Here is a 16,031-nt window from a genome sequence, read left to right on the forward strand (position 1 = left end):
GTACCATTTCTCAACCAGTTCGTCTGACAGCAGTCCGCTAAGAACTTCTCCTCCAAGTGACTTTGTTGCTTCAATGAACACTGATGAACCTGGGAAAAACATCAGCAACATTATATACATATATATATATATATATATATATATATATATAAACTACTTTACTTTCATGAGTTTCAGTTTAAATTAACTCTATCATAATCATAAACAAACGCTCATGCTGTCATAGGTCGTTGGCAGTCTTCTTGGTTTTTCTACCTGGTTCAGGATGTGTCCTAAATAATCCCAGGATTCTGTCCAGCCTGTAGCCTGATAGCTCGGGGTGAGGGACTTCCTGAAGGAAAGATGTCACTTCCTCTTGTGTAGACAGTAACAGCGGAGACTTTATGCGGCTTCTGATTAAAGAAAAGTGAAACTCCCATGTAAATAGAGGAATAAGACACATCAAAGACCATCCGGATCAATTGCATTTCAAAAAGGTTGTAAACCAATTTTCAGATTGATAGAAAGTACAGCGGTTACCGAAGTTATTCAGAGTCTAGTCGATTTTTATGCTGTTATAATGCAGCCATTTGTTAAAATCAATTAAATCCATTTTTCTCTCATTAACATACATACAGCACCTCATATTGACAGAAAAACACAAAAATTTTGAAATGTCTGCAGATTTATTAAAAAAGAAACACTGAAATATCATATGGTCCTAGTATTCAGACCCTTTGCTCAGTATTTAGTAGAAGCACCCTTTTAAGCTAATAGTCACGAGTCTTCTTGGTAAAGATGCAACAGGTTTCTCACACCTGGATTTGGGGATCTTCTGCCATTCCTCCTTGCAGATCCTCTCCAGTCCTGTCAGGTTGGATGGTGAACGCCCATTCTGAGGTCCTGGGCACTCTGAAGAAGGTTCTTGTCCAGGATAACCTTATACTTGGCTACATTCATCGTTCCTTCAATTGCAACCAGTCGTCCTGTCCCTGCAGCTGAAAAACACCCCAACATGATTCTGCCACCACCATGCTTCACTGTGGGGACTGTATAGACAAGTGAAGAGCAGTGTCTGGTTTTCTCTTCAGCATTCGTAGGTAAAAGATCAACTTTTCTCCACACCTGGTCATCAGAGTAGAGAATCTTATTTCCCACCATCTTGGGGTCCTTTAGGTGTCTTAGAAAACTCCATGAAGGCTTTCATGTGTTGCACTGAGAGGCTTTCGATGGGCCACTCCGTCATAAAGCCCTGACTGGTGGAGGGCTGCAGTGATGATTGACTCTCTACAACTTTCTCCCATCTCCTGACTGCATCTCTGGAACTCAGACACAGTTATCTTTAGGTTCCTCTATACCTCTCTCACCAAGGCACTTCTACCCCGGTAGCTCAGTTTGGCTGGATGGCACGCTTTAGGAAGAGTTCTGGTTGTCCCAAACGTTTCCATTTAAGGATTATGAAGGCCACTGTCCTCTTAGGAACCTTAAGTGCAGCTGAGATGTTTTTGTAACCTTGGCCAGATCTGTGCCTTGCCACAATTCTGTCTCTGAGCTCTTCAGGCAGTTCCTTTGACCTCATGAATCTTATTTGCTCTGACATGTATAGTGAGCTGTAAGGTCTTACAAAGACAGGTGTGTGGCTTTCCTAATCAAGTCCAATCAGTGTAATCAAACACAGCTGGACTACAGTGAAGGTGTAGGACCATATTAAGGATGATCAGAAGATATGGAAAGCACCTGAGTAAAATATATGAGTGTCACAGCAAAGGGTCGGAATACTCAGGACCATGTGATATTTCAGTTTTTCTTTTTTAATAAATCTGCATACATTTCTAAAATTCTGTATTTTTCTGTAAATATGAGGTGCTGTGTGTACATTAATGAGGGAAAAAATGAATTTAATTTATTTTAGCAAATGGCTGCAATATAACAAAGAGTGAAAAATTGACTGGGATCTGAATAGTTTCTGTACCCGCTGTATTTAGTGTTTTTTAACAGCATTAGCAACAGGAATTAAAGGAGACTAAACAGGAGTCTCTGAGGAATCCCACTTTAAATTATTAAATATTTTATATAAACTCAATCATGATGAGAGTTGGGTAAAAGGTAAACTTTTCCAAGTTTTTGGATTAAAGTCCTTTAATTTTGATATAATCCAAATGTCGCTGAAGGTGAAAGAACCCTCTCCATCTTCTTATGTTGTTATTTATTAAACAGAGTAATGGAGACCAGGGGTTCCATTCATTATGATTTATGTTATGTTTCTGATTGAGTTACAGACAAAAGGTTTTGTTATTGAAGTTATTTTTTGTTGGACATTTGTAACAGATTCTTTAGAAGCAGAGGGACTGGCCACCCTTCCTGTGTAAAGAGGAAATGTTTGTTAAATGTCAATTTGTGTTTAAGTTGATCTCCAAAGTTTCACTCACCTTTCTGGTTTGTCTTCTCAGCAGGGCGGGGCAGCAAAGGGAAGTTTGTGTCCCAGGTGCTGCTTTTAAGCTGCTGGAGCATACCACTTAAATAAGGAGGGGTGATTCTTGGAGGAGTTATGTGAAACCTAGTTTCTTTTGTTTGAACTTGGATTTATTTAGTATGATTTGTATTTATGTAAATAATGTTTGGTGCCATTTATTATTTTGGTGGTTGGGTTCTGTAAATATTATTTAGTTATTATTTCTTTGATTACCCCTCTTCTTGGTTTCTTCCAATCAGTCACTTAGTTATAAAAGGCAGTGAGTGTTGGTGTTGGTGACAAAGCATGTTGCAATAAAGCCACCTCAACCTGATTTATTTGTTTGCCTCTCCTTCAAACCACGTGCCGCCGCCGGTCAAAACTGAAAAACAGGTGCTGCCCTGTTGTTTTTGGATTCAGTGTGGACTCGGGGCGTTATCCATTTACAAGAAGGATGGTTTTACTCATAATCTATCATGGCTGGGTGTATACTTTCTTTGTTTTAAATGTGCTTTATAAATAAAGTTGTGTTCGCTTGAAGAGTACTCAACCTGTCAACTACAGGCCCACTTCTGTCATGTTCCTGTGTCTACTTATGTAAAAAGAATTGTAACCCTTCTGTTATTGAAAGAAAACCATCAATGATCAATGAAATAAGTTGGCATCAGGGTGTGTACCACACCAAACATGGACAACAGAAAGCCGAGCACAGAGTTGTCCCAGGACATTAGAATGATTATTAAAAACAATGTTAATAGGAGAACTCAGCGGTTCAGGTCCATGGTGCTGTTGAAAGCAAATCATAAAAAAAAGAGACGAAACTTCACCAAAATCCATCTTGAGGAACAACAAAGATTCTTTGACGATGTTCTTTGAACAGATTAAACCAAACTGGAACTTTCTGGTTAAACACGCCCATGGACGTAATTTGGGGGGGGGGACGGGGGGACATGTCCCCCCCCACTTTTTCCAAAGTCAAGTTTTGACCCCTGCACTTTTTACCATCCAAAAACAAAATTATGCAATATTAAATAGCATGGACGTAATTTTGGGGGGGGCAGGGGGGACATGCCCCCCCCCCCCCACCACTTTTTCCAAAGTCAAAATTTGACCCCTGCACTTTTACCATCCAAAAACAATATTACGCCATATTAAATTGACACTGGTTGAGCTCTAGGACCAAGCGGAAAAGCCTGTTTCCCATTAGAGCATACTGTAAAGATACCCCCCCCCACACACACACACACACACACACACACACACACACACACACACCCCACACCGCGTGTCCCCCCACTTCTAAAGTGAAAATTACGTCCATGAACACGCCATCTGTATGATTTCCATCAGTTTCAGTAAATGACTACTCCCTGTTGTGATAATTGTCGTCGTCGTCTTCCTCCGCTTATCCGGGTCCGGGTCGTGGGGGCAGCATCCCAACTGGGGAGCTCCAGACCGTCCTCTCCCCGGCCACCTCCACCAGCTCCTCCGGCAGGACCCCAAGGCGTTCCCGGACCAGATTGGAGATGTAACCTCTCCAACGTGTCCTGGGTCGACCCGGGGGCCTCCTGCCGGCAGGACATTTCCGAAACACCTCCCCAGAGAGGCGTCCAGGAGACATCCTGACCAGATGCCCAAACCACCTCAACTGACTCCTTTCGATCCAGAGGAGCAGCGGTTCTACTACGAGTCCCTCCCGAATGTCCGAGCTCCTCACCCTATCTCTAAGGCTGAGCCCGGCCACCCTACAGAGGAAACTCATTTCGGCCGCTTGTATCCGCAATCTCGTTCTTTCGGTCATTACCCAAAGCTCATGACCATAGGTGAGGATTGGGACGTAAATCGACCGGTAAATCGAGAGCCTGGCTTTCTGGCTCAGCTCCCTCTTCACCACGACAGATCGGCTCAGCGTCCGCATCACTGCAGACGCCGAACCAATCCGCCTGTCGATCTCCCGATCCCTCCTACCCTCACTCGTGAACAAGCCCCCGAGATACTTAAACTCCTCCACTTGAGGTTGGACCTCTCTCCCGACCCAGAGTTGGCAAGCCACCCTTTTCCGGTCGAGAACCATGGTCTCAGATTTGGAGGTGTTGATCCTCATCCCACGTCGTGATAATTGATGGTTTTCTTTCCTTAAACAGAAAGGTACCAACGGTTTTCATCACATCTGTACGAGCTGACTGTTGAGGTCGTCAGGGTCTCGGCTTGTTTCCTGTTTTAAACATGAAAACATCTTTGTTATTAGTAATGCTTAAAGTCAAATCCCTCTGACTGGTAGAGTAAACACCAGCATCTGGCTCCTCTCACATTTACTTCTCCTCGTCTTCAGCATCGTTTGTTGCTACGGTGGTGTCTGCTTTCGTTTAGTTTAACCTGTTGCATACTAGCAGAGTTGGCCGCTGCTCTGTGGAATGGTTTCATGTAGAGCAGCTGAAACAACGTCCAACACAAGCATCCTGTAGAGAGCAGTTTACTTTACCTTTCCTTTGAACTTTTTACCAAAGATGGGGGATTCAGACACCTCAGGGACACACAGCTAGCTAAAACATGAATCCAAGCCCATAATTATAGAAATAATCTGGCAAGTTTATAACAGTCTTCTCACATCATGATGAAGCGGTGCAGAGCTTCACTACCCAGCATGCCCCTGTAGAGCTGGGCTGGCTGCTGGGGGCGGAATAGCAGGACGCTGGGGAAGGCTGTGATTGGCTGGAAGGGGATGTCGGTCCACACCTGAGCAGCGCAGAGGTCGGTCCACTCGCCACAGTCAACGACGCTCATCTGGACATCATCAACCTCAGATTCTTAAAACAAAGTTTTAAAAACATTTATAAGGATGGCTCCTCTCTCCTCCTGGAGAGATTTTCTAAATTTTAGATGCTCAAAAAATGCCAATTTGCCTGAATGGAAAAGTGTTTATTTATTTTTTTAAGGTTTCAATCATTTAAAGTAAACAAATGACAGTTTATAAACTTCAACAACTACTTAAAGGGACTTTACGGACTTTTGAATTTTTATGCTCGCGATTGCCCCCTCAGGCCAAAAGCGTAATGGCAGCGTCAATAGTAGGCTCGTGCATGAGGCGCGCATGCTGTACGTGCACACTCCTTAACGAAAATAACAGCTGAGACAGTCCCGTATGTGTGTGCGTGGGGGGGGGGGGGGGGGGGACAGAGGACAGGAGAACGCGCAGCTAATGAATTAAATAATTTGGTTCTGTACCTTTCTCTTCAGCACAGCCGACAAAGGTTTATGATGGGTCAGTCCTCCTGCATGCTCAGATCATTCCCTTCCCTTGCTTGAAAAATTGTTCCAAAATGAAAGTTGAACCCACATCTTTTTTATCTGTGAATTCAATGCCGTTCGGCGAGTCTCAAATAAAAATTTGGGCATCTTACTGTAAAAAAAATATACCATTAATGTAAAAAAGAAACTCTAAATAAACTATGTTCACATCCAGATCGAACCCAGGTCTTCTGCATGAGAGTACGACGTCTTACTAGGTGAGCTAAAGCGCCAGTGACATAATGTGTATCTGTAACTTTTATATTCTTGATGACACCTGAAACAACGCCAAACCAAAGAACGGTTCGGAGCAAAAATGGCTATTTTGTTGCTAATTTGCAGGAAATATCTAGAAGAAAGTTCTACAGAAAGTAGCTAAGGGTCCTCAGAAATGTAGCTAGGTTAGTCACTAGGTGCTAGGAACAGCGACAAAATCGCTGAGTTGGCACTACCTCACTCTCTGCTGCTAAAGCTACAGATAGCAAATGCTACGACGGGCTATGCCTGAGCGTGAACGCGCATGAAGCAGCCTGCTCGACCCGAGCATCTCTCTTTTTCTGTGGTTTTACAGAAAAACAGGCAATCACAGTAAAAATGCCAGGGCTCATTATACAGGACCAGGGCATTGCAGGAGAATGTATGAAGAAGACATTTATTATTTCTATACATGTTTTGACTGTCAAACTTCCATAATGCCCCTTTAATGAGATTTCTGTAAAGAGCTCTGGAAAAGTATTTCCCTTGTCTTGCCTTTCTTTCACATTTAAAGCAAATTATTATTCGTCAGAGGGCACCACCTAGAGGCAGAAAAATGTACTGCTACTTAAGGCCCTCGCCTTTCTTCTGTGATGACAGCTGAAAACAACGCCTCTCGTTCGTGAACGTGCACCTCTAGCCAGCCAACAGAGCTAAGACACATTGTTTTATGATTATTAATCTCACGTTATGCTGTTTATTCATAAATATTTATTTTAAAGACTTACTTTGCCACTTGGGCATTAGTCTATGTCCAAAAACGCATTGTGATTAACATCTCTGTATGTGTATGTAAGTGAGGTCTAACACTATTGGCTAATGCTTACCTGGGGCTCTATGGGTTGGAGGTCTGGCTTAGCAAAATCTATTTTTGACGTGTTACTCACATTTTTATCACAGTACAGGGTAAGATGATCAACTTTACAGATTTAAACAAATATAGAAATAATTACTGAAAAGGGAAAAACTCTGCATTTCTGCTGTAAATGTTTCAGAGCAGCCAGCAGATTTCAATATCAGACAAAGACAAAGCAGCCAGATCTGAATACAGGATCAGTGTAATTAAAGAGCAAGTCACCCCCAAATAAACATTTTTTTTGCTGATAAACTAAATAAACGAGTGTCTAATCGTGCTGCAGACAAGTGTAGTCAATAATTTGGCTCTTCAGTGCATCTTAGTTAAAATTTAAATATTCTGCCTAAAACTGGCAGTGTTGTGCCGTTGTCAGGTGAAAACTCTGCACTGTATTTTAATTTAAATCTGCCAACGCTATTGGCTAAGAGGTACACTATGATGTAAACTGGTACATTATGATGTCACAATGCTGTTGTGAGCCTGAGTGTGTGTGTACTTGTTAGCGGCTCCGCCCTCTCGGTCTGCCAGGCAACAGCATGTGTTGCATTTTTCAAACATGAAGTGGGAGTGGAGTTAGACTCTGGTAGGGGTTGACTTGCTCTTTAAGAAATCACTTCAATAGAATCTGAACACGGAAGCGAAAAGAGCTCAAAAAGCAAAATAACATGATCCGTAAACAGAAACTCTAAATCAAAACCACACGAAACCGCAAGAGCCCTGCAGAGGTCAAAACCGTGGACCGATAAGCTCACATAGAACGTTCAGGAAGGTGTGTGACCCTTCCCATCTGGACTAAAACATCACATCAACAATCTAACACGGTGCTGAAGTAATCATAAACACCTGAATTTGTTTGCTGATATGAAACATCTCAGTGACAAACCAGAACCAAGCAGGTTCATCTGGTTTTAAACACAGAGACTCAGGTCCTGTTTACCTAGAAGTCTCTCTGCAACTTCAACGAAGGAGTTGAGGAACGCCATGGAAACAGCATCCCCTGGTGGTGGGAGAGGAGACAGCACTCAGCACCAGACTTTTCCTCCTCTACAGAACAGTGAGGCTGATGTGAAGACCAAGCTGGGAGTCTGACTTACATTTGAGGTAGAAGAGCGCCACCGTGAGGCTGCTTTGTGCTACTTCAGTGTGGAAGTTCTCAGAGGTCAGCCGGGCCACGGAGTCCGTGTCCAGGAAGTTGGCTCGGTTTGCAAAAACAGTCGCTGCGATTTCATCGTCCAGCCTTTCTGTAAACAGACACAGAAACACAAATAAACTCCACCTTCATTCTGTGTGATGCTTAATCCCATTTACCAAAATGTGAATCCTCCTCCTCCTCATCTTCATCCTCCTCTTCTTCTACTTCTTTTTCCTGAGTTATGAAGAGCTCCAAGAGGTCACTGAGGCTATGTAAGGTCAAATACGTCACCTCGGAACTCTGAAAACACACACACACACGCAGGCACACACGCACACGCAGGCACACACGCACATGCAGGCACACACGCACACGCACGCACGCACACACACACACACACACACACACACACAGGCACACACACACACACGCAAGCACACACATGCATGCACACGCAGGCACACACACACACACGCAGGCACACACGCACACGCAGGCAGGCACGCACGCACGCACACACACATGCATGCACACACGCAGGCACACACACACACACACACACGCAGGCACACACGCACGCACACACACACACACGCAGGCACACACGCTTGCACACATGCACACACACACACGCAGGCACACACGCACACACACACACACAGGCACACACGCATACACACATGCAGGCACACACGCACACACATACACACGCAGGCACACACGCATGCACACACACACACACACACATGCACACACATAGGCACACACGCACACACACACACACATACACACATGCAGGCAGACACGCACGCACACACACACACACGCACACGCACACACATACACACACGCAGGCAGACATGCACGCACGCACACACACACACACACACACACACAGGTGAGAATAAGAAGTATGTCTGTTCTACTTGTAACGAAGCAAAGTCTCGCACCTTCTCAGGCAGCCGGTAGGCGGCGTTGTACTCCTCAGGGGTTTTAACACCAGGACTCTGCCTGGTGAACACAAATATTAGTAGAAGATTATCAGATCTGTGCTTTTTTATGTACGTCTGCAGCTTCTGCACACCTGTGTACGAGCAGCAGCAGGGCAAGGCCGCGCAGCTTCCAGGCAAGAGCGGTGGCCACATCCATGTCCAGGTGCTGAGTTGCAGGGCGGGAAAACAGGAAGACCTGCGGGGTCAGCTGGTAGGGGAACTGTGGGGGAGGGACAGAGGACGGGTCCACGTACACCTCTGACTGATGGAGGAAAAAGAGGGATTAGCGTAAAAATGAAATCGTATGAATATTAAGTCATTTAGTTGCATTGTGCCGCAAAATGACTCACAAACCTGAAAATTATGAGGTCTTTGAAAGCTTCTACTTTTAACTAGAAACGTCGTTCAAGTATCGATTTTGGGGTTTTTTCTTTAAAGGGACTTTACGGACTTTTGAATTTTTATGCTCGCGATTGCCCCCTCAGGCCAAAAGCGTAACGGCAGCTTCAATAGTAGGCTCGTGCACGAGGCGCGCATGCTGTACGTGCACACTCCTTAACGAAAATAACAGCTGAGACAGTCCTGTGTGTGTGTGTGTGTGTGTGTGTGTGTGTGTGTGTGTGTGTGTGTGTGTGTGTGTGTGTGTGTGGCCAGGAGGACAGAGGACAGGAGAACGTGCAGCTAATTAATTAAATAATTTGGTTCTGTACCTTTCTCTTCAGCACAGCCGACAAAGGTTTATGATGGGTCAGTCCTCCTGCATGCTCAGATCATTCCCTTCCCTTGCTTGAAAAATTGTTCCAAAATGAAAGTTGAACCCACATCTTTTTTATCTGTGAGTTCAATGCCGTTCGGCGAGTCTCAAATACAAATTTGGGCATCTTACTGTATAAATATATACCATTAATGTAAAAAAGAAACTCTAAATGAACTATGTTCACACCCAGAATCAAACACAGGTCTTCTGCATGGGAGTCAGACATCTTACAAGGTGAGCTACACTCTAGTAACATTCACAGTATCTGTAACTTTTATATCCTTGATGACAGCTGAAACAACATCAAGCCAAAGAACGGTTCAGCGCGAAAATGGCTATTTTGTTGCTAATTTGCAGGAAATATCTAGAAGAAAGTTCTACAGAAAGTAGCTAAGGGTCCTCAGAAATGTAGCTAGCTTTGTCACTAGGCGTTAGGAACAGCGACAACATCGCTGAGTTGGCACTGCCTCACTCTCTGCTGCTAAAGCTACGGATAGCAAATGCTACGGGCGATGCCTGAGCGTGAACGCGCATGAAGCAGTCTACTCGACCCGAGCATCTCTCTTTTTCTGTGATTTTACAGAAAAACAGGCAATCACAGTAAAAATGCCAGGGCTCATTCTACAGGACCAGGGCATTGCAGGAGAATGTATGAAGAAGACATTTATTATTTCTATACATGTTTTGGCTGTCTAACTTCCATAATGTCCCTTTAATGACTTTTTGAAATCTTTTGCTACTTTAGTAAAACTCCCATTTACATTTACAACGTAGCAGTCACATGACCGAGAATGCATAAGTCGTCTTAGCCCCAGGTCTTTATGAACACATGAAGAAATTATATATCAAAACATAGATATTGCCTTACTTTATCTAACAAGTCTGTTGTTTTTGATACGTTCAGTTTTCTTGTGAATTTCCCCAGAAGTCTGATATCTCGTCTCGTCTCGTCTTCCTCCGCTTATCCGGGTCCGGGTCGCGGGGGCAGCATCCCAACTAGGGAGCTCCAGGCCGTCCTCTCCCCGGCCTTGTCCACCAGCTCCTCCGGCAGGACCCCAAGGCGTTCCCGGACCAGATTGGAGATGTAACCTCTCCAACGTGTCCTGGGTCGACCCGGGGGCCTTCTGCCGGCAGGACATGCCCGAAACACCTCCCCAGGGAGGCGTCCAGGAGGCATCCTGACCAGATGCCCAAACCACCTCAACTGGCTCCTTTCGATCCGGAGGAGCAGCGGTTCTACTCCGAGTCCCTCCCGAATGTCCGAGCTCCTCACCCTATCTCTAAGGCTGAGCACGGCCACCCTACGGAGGAAACTCATTTCGGCCGCTTGTATCCGCGATCTCGTTCTTTCGGTCATTACCCAAAGCTCATGACCATAGGTGAGGATTGGGACGTAGATCGACCGGTAAATCGAGAGCCTGGCTTTCTGGCTCAGCTCCCTCTTCCCCATGACAGATCGGCTCAGCGTCCGCATCACTGCAGACGCCGAACCAATCCGCCTGTCGATCTCCCGATCCCTCCTACCCTCACTCGTGAACAAGACCCCGAGATACTTAAACTCCTCCACTTGAGGTAGGACCTCTCCCCCGACCCGGAGGTGGCAAGCCACCCTTTTCCGGTCGAGAACCATGGTCTCAGATTTGGAGGTGCTGATCCTCATCCCAGCCGCTTCACATTCGGCCGCGAACCTACCCAGCAAGAGCTGAAGGTCAGAGCTGGATGAAGCTAGGAGGACCACATCATCCGCAAAAAGCAGAGACGAGATTCTCCTGCCACCAAACTCGACACACTCCACACCACTGCTGCGTCTAGAAATTCTGTCCATAAAAGTGATGAACAGAACCGGTGACAAAGGGCAGCCCTGGCGGAGTCCAACCCTCACTGGGAACAGGTCCGACTTACTACCGGCTATGCGGACCAAACTCATGCTCCTCTGGTAAAGGGACTGAATGGCCCTTAACAGAAAGCCACCCACCCCATACTCCTGGAGCGTCCCCCACAGGGTGCCCCTGGGGACACGGTCATAAGCCTTCTCCAAATCCACAAAGCACATGTGGATTGGTTGGGCAAACTCCCATGCCCCCTCCATCACCCTTGCAAGGGTATAGAGCTGGTCCACAGTTCCACGGCCAGGACGAAAACCACATTGCTCCTCCTCTATCTGAGATTCAACTATCGATCGGACCCTCCTCTCCAGTACCTTGGAGTAGACCTTTCCAGGGAGGCTGAGGAGTGTGATCCCCCTATAGTTGGAACACACCCTCAGGTCACCCTTCTTAAAGATGGGGACCACCACCCCGGTCTGTGTAGAGACGTGTCAACCATGACAGCCCTACAACATCCATAGCCTTGAGATACCCAGGACGAACCTCATCCGCCCCCGGGGCTCCGCCGCTGTGTAGTTGTTTGACTACCTCAGCAACTTCTGCCCCCGAGATCGGACAGTCCATCCCCAGGCCTCCCAGCTCTGGTTCCTCCTCGGAATGCGCATTGGTGGGATTGAGGAGCTCCTCAAAGTATTCCTTCCACCGTCCGACTATAGCCTCAGTTGACGTCAGCAGCTCCCCATCCCCACTGTAAACAGTGTGAGCGAGTTGCTGCCTTCCTCTCCTGAGGCGCCGGACAGTTTGCCAGAACCTCTTTGGAGCCGATCGATAGTCTTTCTCCATGGCCTCACCAAACTCCTCCCACGCCCGAGATTTTGCCTCGGCAACTGCCACTGCTGCACCCCGCTTGGCTATCCGGTACCTGTCTGCTGCCTCCGGAGACCCACAGACCAGCCACGCCCTGTAGGCCTCCTTCTTCAGCCTGACGGCTCCCCGAACCTCTGGTGTCCACCAGCGGGTACGGGGGTTGCCACCACGACTGGCACCGGCCACCTTACGACCACAGCTAGCAACAGCCGCCTCGACAATCGCAGAGTGGAACAAGGCCCAGTCGGACTCAATGTCCCCCACTGCTCTCGGGACGTGGTCAAAGCTCTGCCGGAGGTGGGAGTTGAAGACCGTCTTGACAGGTTCTTCTGCCAGGCGTTCCCAGCAGACCCTCACTATGCGTTTGGGTCTGCCAGGTCTACGCGGCATGTTCCCTTGCCATCTGATCCAACTCACCACCAGGTGGTGATCAGTTGACAGCTCCGCCCCTCTCTTCACTCAGGTGTCCAAAACATACGGCCGCAGGTCAGATGATACGACTACAAAATCTATCATCGACCTGTGACCTAGGCTGCCCTGGTACCAAGTGTACCGGTGGGCATCCTTATGTTCGAACATGGTGTTCGTTATGGCCAAACTGCCACTGCCACTGATATCTACAGAGGAAATACAGAATCGCCAGAATCTGACTTTTTTTTTTAGACGTTGAATTTTTATTCTGTGAAATTTGATTACCAGAGCAAAAATTTCATCTGGAAAATTTCAACAACGGAGGGGACCTCGTCACTCGATGGATAGGGGCTTTTAACCAATCAAATGACGCTTCACTGATCACGTGACACCAGCGGGTGTTGATCCGATCGAGTGACGATTTCTTTGGCTTGGGTCACCAGGAGGTCGCCTCATTTGCTGCTGAATTTTTGCTGATTTAATTGTTCTGGATGAAATGTTTGCTGGTGTAAAAAAATTTCAAATACATAATTTCACTGAATAAAAATTCAAAATCATAAATCCAATGTTTAAAAAGTCAGATTCTGGTGAGACAATTTCTTCCACACAGAGCACATGTTACAACGCATTCCTTTAAAGAGACAATGTGTAGTTTTTACCATTAATTTCTGGAAATATCCATCAAAATGTTGAAAATGAATGAAATGAGGCCCAGTTGTTGAAAAATGTTGGCGGCTTTGTAACATATAACCAGGGGATTTTCCTGGCTCAACTTGAGGCAGAGGTGGTACCATCCTGACTGTGCGCCAGCTAGAGTTGTCACGGTAACCGGTGTAGCAGTAAACCCCAGTAAAAAAGTTGACAATAATAATAACTGTGTTGCTTTAAAAAAAAAATTATCTCGGTGGATTACCGTGGCTGCGCTGTAGGCGCGGAGACCCTTACCAGCCACCGTATCATCTGCTGAAGCTGCCGGCAGCACATGCGCACTTTGTTGTTTACAGCCAAAACTTTCTTGAAGCTAAAGCTGAAATAATGGCCAATGGAGGAGACGGCAGCGCTCAGGACATTTATTATCCCTCAAAGAAGACAAAGTGGGAAGTACGGGCATTTTTTGGATATTTAAAGAATGCCGAGGGACAGTTGATAGAAGACGGCTATCCTGTTTGCAGCACGTGCAGAAAAAGTGTCTGTGAAAGGCAGCAACGCTTCAAATCTCATGATATATCTGCGTGACCATCACCCACAACTCTACAGTCAACGCAAGGCAAGCTAACGTTAGCGCTTTAGCTAAAATGCGTGATCTGAGGATTTGGGTTGAGGGAGAATGCAACGAGTCGCTATATAAAGCAGCCGCAGCGCCGCTACCTGTATATAAACCGTGTCACGGACACCCCCATGTTGAAATGACGCTATGCATTACGGGGCTCCCAGGGGCAGATAAGAGTTGGTCTCTCTCCGAGAATAATTATGAATTTAACAATGATTACTGTCTGATGACATTTTCCCACATCTGCAAAGCTCACTGGAAGGACACAAACCGAGGACAATATTTTCCTGATATAGGGTTTATTACTCAAGTAAGGGTAAAAAAGTATCTGATTAGAAGGCTACTTGAGTAAAGAGTATCATCTGATCTAATATTTTTCAAATGATGACATCAAACAGACAAAAAATAAGAAGTTATGAACATATTTTGGTATTTTAAAGACTAAAGGGGGAAAATGTAAACAAATAAACAACATAATTACAAAATAACACATTTTAGGCCAAATTTAGACACAAACTGAGGACAATATTTTCCTGACATACAGGGTTTATTTAGTTGTCGGAAAATGTAACACTTTTAAAAAAATACCGCGATAATACCGAAAACCGTGGTAATTTTGGTCACAATAATCGTGAGGTTAAATCTTCACACCGTGACAACCGTAGCGCCAGCACATGCATACTCTGTGTATTCAACTGCCTCACTTTTTAAAGGCAAAATATTATGAAAGGCTCAATAAGATGCATAAGATTAGTGTTTTGTTCCCTTTTCCCCATCTGATATTTATAGTTACAAATATTTTTTAATATTTGACCTACATTTCAGTAACATTTTAGGTTTGTATTAATAACACTCATCTTAGTCAAAATAACACATACATATATCCAGTCAAATATAATGCATTTCATTAACATGCATTTGTATTGGAAATGGTAATAACATTTAATTTCTGCTGCTAACAGTGTAATGGTGGCATGTCTATTACGTACAGGTTGGCAATAATCGAGTTCCAATTATGTTCAAAGACAGAAGCGTTTGTGAATTATATACTACAACGGCTTGCTGTACTTCCTGCGCCAGCAGTAATTTATGTGACTCGTATCTGCAGCGGTTCTGATCCGTAGCGCTGCAGGATGCAGAATAAACAGGATGGTAGGGACTTTTCATCCGCTTGTAGAGTTTAGTTTTACCATCATCATATATTTTTCTGTGCGCCACTTGATCGTGAGACTGCTACCCGTTAGCTTTAGCATTAGCCAATCTGCATGTAGCTGCACTTTTGATCCCTAACTTTGGGCCGGTTCTGCCTTTGCTGGTTCCTGTATTTTCCTCCACTGCATCCAGATGACCAGTGGCGTGTCCAGATCTTTTAAAATGGGGTGGCCCGGGTGAGGCACAACTTTGTGCATGGGTGGCACCAATGGTTATGCTATTTTTGTTTTACCTCCAAGCCTTTTTTGGACAATGAAAAGCCTATTTAAAGGTAAATTAGTGTGGTGGCGCCTGGGGTGGCCAATCAGATTCCATGGGTGGCATGTGCTACCCCAGGCCACTCCCTGGACACGCCCCTGTAGATGACCACACTGTGCGCCAGTAAAAAGCCTTTTTCTTACATGTAACTTACTTTAGTTCAATAAAGTTCTGGGGAAAATAATAATTCAAAGATGTTGCACCAGTGCTACGTTTAAAAATAGACAGACACGCACAGACGTTTTTTTCGCACCTTTATGCATTAGCCAGCTAGCTAACAACTCCATGGCTCTTCCATATCAGAGCCCTGCTCTGATATGGAAAAGCCTGGGAGAAAATCAGGACGTCAATAGCACCAACCATAGATATGTACCAACTAGCGAGAAAAGCTATTTTTGATTTTTGTCTGCAGCGGTTTTAGTGCTTTTCGGTGCACCGCTGCTGATACAGCGCCCGTGTAGTGGTGCAACGCTGCA

General features: G+C 45.4%; 1 protein-coding gene across 2 annotated transcripts in view; it reads right to left on the reverse strand.

Annotated features, from left to right (window-relative positions):
• The window catches only part of txndc16 (thioredoxin domain containing 16), a 52,591-nt gene that overhangs the window by 24,577 nt on the left and 11,983 nt on the right, over positions 1-16,031 (reverse strand). For both annotated transcript variants that reach the window (XM_054743174.2, XM_054743176.2), the window contains exons 9-16: positions 9,047-9,216; positions 8,913-8,973; positions 8,139-8,262; positions 7,925-8,071; positions 7,768-7,827; positions 5,040-5,238; positions 256-392; positions 5-89 (exon numbers count right to left, since the gene is read on the reverse strand). In XM_054743174.2, the coding sequence (XP_054599149.2) occupies positions 5-89; positions 256-392; positions 5,040-5,238; positions 7,768-7,827; positions 7,925-8,071; positions 8,139-8,262; positions 8,913-8,973; positions 9,047-9,216 (983 nt within the window). The remainder of the gene's footprint in view (positions 1-4; positions 90-255; positions 393-5,039; positions 5,239-7,767; positions 7,828-7,924; positions 8,072-8,138; positions 8,263-8,912; positions 8,974-9,046; positions 9,217-16,031) is intronic.

Source organism: Nothobranchius furzeri, chromosome 14 (genome assembly GCF_043380555.1).
Source record: "Nothobranchius furzeri strain GRZ-AD chromosome 14, NfurGRZ-RIMD1, whole genome shotgun sequence".
NCBI classification, from domain to species: domain Eukaryota; kingdom Metazoa; phylum Chordata; class Actinopteri; order Cyprinodontiformes; family Nothobranchiidae; genus Nothobranchius; species Nothobranchius furzeri.